We start from the raw sequence: 8,181 nt of genomic DNA, 5'->3' as shown, positions 1-8,181 counted from the left end.
ATCTTAACCCCATTGAGCTTTTGTGGGATCAGTTAGATGGTTATGTGCATGAAAAGTGCCCAACAAGATAACCACATTTATGGCAAGTGCTACAAGAAGCTTGGGGTGAAATGTCACCTGAGTATCTGGACAAACTGACAGCTAGAATGTCAAAGATCTGCAAAGCTGCCATTGCTGCACGTGGAGGAATTTTTGATGAGAACTCTGTTTTAAGAAGTTAAGAATAAAACAAAAAAATTGTAATAGTAATTTTTCACTTTATTAATGTCCTGACTTTACACTGTGATCAGTTGAGATATATATAAACACAGACATGCATTCATTCGCAATGGTGATTCACATGTGCACTGCAAATACTACCATGATATGTAAATACTGCACATAGTAAACTTTAAACTTTCTCCTTTTTTTTTCTCTCCATTGGAATCAATGAGAATAATTTTTTTTTATGGTAATGAGAACTGGGGGAAGTTAAATGTGCTTAATTGTCATACATTTTTTTGCATTGGATTAAAAAATATACAATCTTCTTTTTTGTAAAATAAATACAGTATATCATTTTTCTTTGAAAATTTGGAGAAATGAAACAAGAAAAATTGTTTGAAAATCCGGTGACGTCTTGACATGTGTTCATCATTGCACAAAAATGTAAAGGAGGACATTTTAAACGTACATGCTTGGCAGATTTCCTAAACGCTCAGTCACAGTGACAGAGCTTATATGTTGAATGGGACCGGATTTCTGTCTAATAATAAACTAGTGAGTTTATCAGGGCCCCTGACAGATGGCATGGGTGTTTGGGGCCCAAGGCACCTTCTCAGGTCCTGTACTGCCCCATAGTGATCTGTGAAGTCTTTTAAATTTATCAGCTGTCTTTGCAGCTGCTGCTTCTGTGCTGGTATGGGTGTATAGTATGTGTTTAACAGTGGAAAAAACAGGCCCTCTGTAGAAACATTCTGCAAACATTTATTTGTTTATTATCGACAGCCTTTGTAACATTTCCCAGTCTTGGCAGTGCATTTCTATCATTATGAAACATTTAACAGGGTAAAAAAGGCTGTTGTTCATTTCATCAGCTAGATATCAGTCCTTCATAATTTAAAGCTAAAGTGTGTACAGTAACTTTATTGATGTTTAAATACTTAACCCTATCTCAGCGTAATATACAAAGACAACTATCAGTAAGCTATATGTTAATTTTTTCAAAAACACTGTCTCTTTGGAGCAATATAAATACCTCTTTGTTTTAGCTGCTCGGATAGCCTGACAAAGCAACATTGACTCAAGCAATGGCATGATTTGAGGGCATAGCTACAGTATCTGTTTGTTTGATCAGCAGCTGACGGGGGCGCAGGGGTGTAGATTCCAGGGGGGATGGGGAGAGGTAGCCCCCCAATAATCAAAACAAGCAAGTACCCCCCATATTTATACAATGATCAATGGAGACATGTAAATGCAACACGTTGCATCACGTGTTGCACGTTGAGCATGCAATGGGGAATACAATGCAGCGCAGAACTGCTCTTCCATTGCTGCCCTGCTTCTTTTTTCAACTTTATCTCCAAAACATTTCCTCCATCAGGCACTGATAGGAAGGCCCCATGAGGCTTCCATGACATTCTGCAAACACTATTGTCCTCAGTGGAAAAGACAACATTAGTCCAGCGGTAACTAGCCTATTTGATGTGATGCTAATTTAAAGGAACAATACATGGGGTACATTTTTTTTAATAAAAGTAAAACATTTTATATTTGTAGCAGACATCTATCACTTAAATAGAAATAGTTTACCTAAAAATTCTGTTTACTCACATTCATGTTGTTCCTAACCAATATAACTTTCAGAACTTTCTTGAAAACTGATGCAATTAAAGTGAGTGGTGACAGAGGCTGTAATCCTGCCTAACATTTCCTTTTGTGTTCTGTGCAAAACAGTCCTACGTGCTTGGAGCAACATGGGGGTGAGAAAATGATAACAGAATAAAACATTTTGGGTGAACTATACCTTTAAGTGTGGGGAGAACTTGCTCACTATCAGAGCCTCTCTCTTTCTCTTTGGGGTTTTCCGTCCATTGTGCTTTGAGAAGGGAATCAGATCAACAGTACACATTTAGACTCACCAGATCTGAAACCTCTGCAACGTTTTATCAACATTTGTAAAATTGCTTTCATATAACTTTATTCATGTTACAGTATTTGCGTAAATAGATACTGAGTATCTATCTTCAGAAACTGAACAACCTGTTACATGTTACATGGCTCTGTGGAGTACTTGATTCTGATTGGTCAGTTGCAGCATTCTGTGTCAAAAGTTTTGTATAACGACTACAACTACTATACTGTATAATTGTCTGTTGTCACAGGCAACCAATTTCCTACATAGTTGTACTAGTTTCATGTCTCATGTAGAGCACAACAGGGCTAAAGGCACATTTGATTTGGATTTTCTCCCAAAACATTAAATAGCATCAAAACTACCACAGTACTATCCTAAACACCTGTTCGTCTCTATACACTGCAAAATTTATCTGAACCATGAGACATTGCGTAGAATGTATAAACATTGATTTTGAGGCAATTTGATCTAATATTTAAACACTTTTAAAATGGGGCAAATTTATGTCACTGATGAAAATCTTTTTTAGACAAAGTACTTAAACTTAATCAAATGTTCTTTGATTAAATTATGCTGCTCCATCAATATTCAATAAAAGTAAGTCTATCTTATCTCTGTTCTATCTTAATATTTTTTTTTGACCAGAAAAAAGCACATTTTCCTTAAAGTGTGCCTTTATCTCCTGTGTACCCTTATATCCAAATGTCTGTCTTTTCACATATTAAAACAATTTTAAAATTTAAAAATTCTAAGATAAATCAATATTTATTATTCGTAATTGTTTTTTATAAAGTACTCCAGAGCCATGTAACTTTTGTGGACTGTGTGTTGCTAATTTGTGTTACTCAAATTGGCTTCAAAATATACAGGACCTCAATGTGAAGTGGACACTGTCAGTATCCCTTACTTATTTTGTGGAACTGGTTCTAATTACATGTTATAATTATTTATAGCAATAAACTAAAACATATATAAAAACAAATGAATAATAAAAAAACACTGGTAGGCCTACCATCAGGACCATATGAAAACAATTAATAGGAATTTTAATAATTTAGTAGCCATTAGCCAACATTTAATTGGAAGAAACATGCGGACATGGATGTGGATTTCTGGTGGTCTGTGGTTTGGAACAGCAGTCAGAAACAGGACAAGCCTCTTCCATTGTCAGTTTAAACACAAGAATACCGAATGGAAAAATGTCTTGGAGGAGACGCTGATAATGCCTGATTTATTATGCTGTTGACAACATATAGTTGCACAGCTCTAAAATTAAAGGAATTGTTTCCCCCCAAAATGAAAATTCTGTCATTATTTATTCACCCTCATGTATTTACGCTTAAGCTGTAAGAAGAAGTAGAAGTAGTTCTTCACATGATTATTTCCATAGAACAGTTTATAATGACCACAGCCTGGCAAGCTCCAAAAGTCCAGTACAAAAATTCACCATAAAACATGACTTGCATGCTGTATGCCAAGTCTTCTGATGCCTATGACCTGTCGATGTATTTACTCACTTTCATGTTGTTCCAAACCTGTGATTTACTTTCATTTGTGGAATACAAAAGGAGATGTTAGGCAGAATGATATCCTCAGTCACCATTCACTTTTTAATACAGTATATACTATATGTATATATATATATATATATATATATATATATATATATATATATATATATATATATATACAAAAACAATACAAAAATCTCTTCAGTAATCAAAATACTATTTGAATGTAACTATATTCTAAATACCAATTATTTAAACTGTAACTGTAGTGGAATTCAGTTACTTATATTTTGTATTTTAAAAAAAATATTCCTGTTACTTGTATTTCAATACTCCCCAACCCTGTATATATATATATATATATATATATATATATATATATATATATATATATATATATATAAAGCAATGAAAGTAAATTGTGACTGAGGCTAATATTTTGCCTATGATCTCTTTTTGTGTTCCAAGGAAAGTCTATGATTGTTTCAGATTGTTTGTTGTGATGAAAAGGAAAGGTTTGGCAAAATAAGACCAAGGGGAGGGGAGAGAGAGCACAGACAGACCAAAGCCACCAAGGGGGGTGTGTCAGATGGTTCTCGGGACAGTGTGATAAACCCAGTGTATATTTCTATTTTTAACACGCCCCACTCTGCCCTGTCAACATAGTCGGCTGTGTTTGCACCATAATGTTCATTCAAGCTAGTGATCCATGTGCAGCCTGCAAGTCCCAGTAATGCTGAAAGACCTTTCTTGAGTGTTTGCAAGAAGTTTACCTGCAGGGCAAGTGAAGATTTGGTTTGGATGTGGACACTGTAGAGACTTTACTTTGTTTGGGTTTAGCTGCTTGCTGGGACGTTGAGAGTTGAGAGGGAAAGATCTTGATTACAGCAAGAACCCATCTCGAGCTTTGTTTTGAAATTTCTGATTATTGGACGTGTGGACGCGGAGGACAATGTCCACAATGTCCAGTGAAGGTGATGCTGGAGGTCATACTTCCACAACAACAATCAGCACTGTGGCCATAGAGGCTGGGGACTCTCAGATTGTTGTAGCAGTGCTCAAGGTACTTGGGTTTGAACTGTTCTACCTTGCTGGACTGTGTAGCTATGCACAGCCTAATGTTCGAATGTCTTATTACCTTGATATGTCTTAAAATTAGTTACTGGCAATGTGGTATAAAATTATAATGAAATAAATAAATCTAATTTTTTGTATGTTGCATTTTTACAATTTATTGCAGATTTTGTCAATAAAAATAATCAGCATAACAATTTGTTTAAAAAGTTGAATAGCAAAGTATACATGGCTTTCACATTTTTTTGTGTTTGGTAGCTTGTGCTTTTGCTTTAATGAAAGCATGGCATTAACTGATGATCCATGGTATCATGCATGATTTGAGAATGTTCAAAAGAGCATCATGTGTTTGCTGCAATATGGAAGCGAAGAAATCTGACGTTTTGCACAAAGCAATTAACATGGTCAATGACACAATTTTGCTTGTATTTGATTAGTGACTTATGTAAATTTAAGTCCTAAATATTTTTTTTCTATAAATAACTTTATTGTTTTTTTTTACATTTTCAAAATCCTAAAACTAAATCCTAAAAAAAAATCTAGGTTTTAATACTGGTCTCAGACTTTTAGATTGTATGTACAAGACTAATTCAACTTTCAATAAGTTAGTAAATGAGTTGCACAACGTACATTTAAAGGGGTAGTTCACCCAAAAATGAAAAATATCCCAAACCCCTATGAATTTCTACCATGGGACAAAAAAGGAGATGTTATGCACAATGTAGGAAATGACAGCCTCAGTCACCATTCACTTTTATTACATCTTTTTGTACTATACAATGAAGATAAATGGTGACTGAAGCTGTCTCCTTTTGTGTTCTTTGGTATAAAGTAGTTATGTGGGTTTGGAACTAAATCCGGTTTGGAAAGTTTTTGACTGAAGTATGCCCATAATAATTACATTCTTTGGCATTTTTGTTTGACCTTCTGCATACTGAAGTATCCCGTCAATATTATTGGAATGACTCTGTTAAATAATATTTTTTTGTCTGCACATTATGATGCCATTGATTGATCTTCATTGATTTACTCAAAGCATGGCTACAAACACAGCAATTATTCTCATCAGTGATGTCACAATCACACACAATGCTGCTTATTCAACAGACTCTTGGCTTGGGCAGTCAATAAAACCTAATTGTTTTGCCATTAGAAAAGTCCATGAAGTGTGAATTTTCCATTATGCCTGATGTTGTGACTTAATGGGGAAGCAAAAACAGATGTGAGAAAAACTTGGAGCTCTGTAATGGTCCAAACTACTGTTGTTGGTCTAAAATATTAGTCTCTGGAATAATTTGCTTTCCTGTCTAGATTTTAGACCATTTTGTTAATCTTTACAATCTTTTTACAAGAAGACTGCAGTGTTCCTGTGGTTGTTTAAAGGAATAGTTCACCCACAATTTAAAATTTTGTCATTATTTGCTCACCCTCATGTTGTTGCAAACCAGTATGTTGTTGTTTTTATCCTTGGAACACAAAATGAGAAATCTGAAGAATGTGCATGTTCCTCTTCTGCAGTCAACAACTGCAAGTTCATACTGACCACAACTGTTAAAACACCCTATATACGGTATGTGGTCTAATCAACTCATGAACTAGAGTCCTTTGAAGCCATAACGTTGCTTTGCATGAGGAAAAGATCAAAAGTGAAGTAATTATTTGCTGAAAATCTTTCCCTCCACATGAGGCCATAAATCTTCTTTGGACTTCAACTCCGACATGGCTCCTTTAGATGTGTTGCACCAGTTTGATGTCATTGATGCCAACCTTCATTGCTTCTTGCATGAGTCATAACTGAACATGGCATGGTAATTTCAATACAGTATGTGGAATAGAGAACAACGTGTTTGAGCTGCAGCAGAGGGTAAGCTTTTCACTGAATAACTACCAAGATTTCAATGGCTGCCTCACATAAAGCTGCTGCATGGCTTCAGAAGACAGAAGTTGTCATGTGGACTACTGTTATAGTAGTATTGTGACAGCCATGGTTACAAACGATTCTGTCACTGAATTGAAGAGTGTTTATGTACTTCAAAATGTCTCATTTCCCGTGGAAAAGATAACCGCATACGGGTTTGGGACAATGTGAGGGTGAACTATTCCTTTAAAATGGCTGTTTCTTCATAGACAAAGCAGTTGATGGCATGTTGGTATTGCAGGCCACCACATGCCTGCTTAATAAACAATGCAAGCGGTCTTAAAATATACAGAGCAGATAATTAGATAGCCTTCAGTCCACATTCCTTAAAATGTATTTTATCCATTTGTTTATCACACGAGACAGCCTACGGCAGCTGCAGCAGCTCCTAGCACTTCATTCAGTCTCAGAATGGCTGCCCCCTTACTTGCTAATTGCAATACGATTTTGAGATCAACACAACTTGCATGCCAAAATGTGCTTTAAAAAATAGCCTGAATTCACTGGGGGACTTTACATTGAAATCAAAGTGCTCTTTGGACAGTGGAGGACCAAGATTTCAATCTGTGCCTCACACAAAGTATCCGTAAGACATTAAAAGATAGAGGTTGTCATGAGATGACCCCTTCTCTTGTGTTTATATGGTCTGTGAAAGGCACGAGACAATGTGGATACAAGAGAAGCATGCACAGCAGGTGTAGCTTTCCAACCTGACCACCCCTGTACGTTAACATGTGTGTGTTTTATTGAAGTGTGGGGAACTGATGCAGCTGCAACTAACAGAAGCGCAACCCAACCTCCTGGAGATCGGAAACAACCTGGATGAGACCAAAAAGCTTCTTGATGAACACGAGCAGCTTCTTACTAAACTAAAGGTAAGCAAAACAAAATATATTGTCTTAATGTTATCGCTAAGAAAAACTGTAGTCTTAATAAACAGAATACTGAGCAGTTAGATGTCAATTTTCACAATTAAAAACAGGCAGTATGTGGTTTGAAGTTGTCCTGCTGGAAAATGCAGGAACGTCCCTGGAAAAGACGGAGCTGGATGGCAGTATATGTTACTCCAAAATTTGTACATATCTGTCTGGATTTATGGTACCCTCGCAGATGTGCGAGTTACCCATGCTATGGGCACTGACACATCCCTGGCCGATACAGACACTGGATTTTGGGCCTGATGCTAATTACATCTTGGATGGCCCTTTTCCTCTTCGGCTTGGATAACACGACAGCTTTGTTTTTCAAAAACATTTTTAAATGTGGACTCTTCAGACCAAAAAACACAGTTCTTCTTTCCATCTAAAATGAGACCGAGCCCAGAGAAGTCATCAACGCTTCTGGCCAGTGTTGATGTAGGGCTTCTGCTTTTCATAGTAAAGTCTTAACTTGCATCTGTGGATGCAGCGGCTAGTGGTGCTGACTAACAAAGGTTTACTAAAGTTATCCCAATCCCATGTTCATGAAATCCATTACAGAAGAATGCAGTTTTTTAAGACAGTGACGTCTGAGGGATCAGAGATCACGTGCATTCAGAAATGGTTTTCGTCTTGCCCTGTATG

At 36.4% G+C, this 8,181-nt stretch overlaps 1 protein-coding gene across 1 annotated transcript in view; it reads left to right on the top strand.

Annotated features, from left to right (window-relative positions):
- Positions 1 to 4,339: 4,339 nt before the first annotated feature.
- The window catches only part of LOC127658707 (coiled-coil domain-containing protein 141-like), a 44,170-nt gene continuing 40,328 nt past the window's right edge, over positions 4,340 to 8,181 (top strand). The window contains 2 exon segments of the mRNA XM_052148142.1: positions 4,340 to 4,690; positions 7,372 to 7,494. Coding sequence (XP_052004102.1) covers positions 4,580 to 4,690; positions 7,372 to 7,494 — 234 coding nt within the window. The 5' untranslated portion in view covers positions 4,340 to 4,579.

The sequence above is a fragment of the Xyrauchen texanus genome, chromosome 18 (assembly GCF_025860055.1).
Source record: "Xyrauchen texanus isolate HMW12.3.18 chromosome 18, RBS_HiC_50CHRs, whole genome shotgun sequence".
Taxonomy (NCBI): Eukaryota; Metazoa; Chordata; class Actinopteri; order Cypriniformes; family Catostomidae; genus Xyrauchen; species Xyrauchen texanus.
Note: the sequence above shows the minus strand (reverse complement) of the source record. Positions and strands in the feature narration are given on the sequence as shown.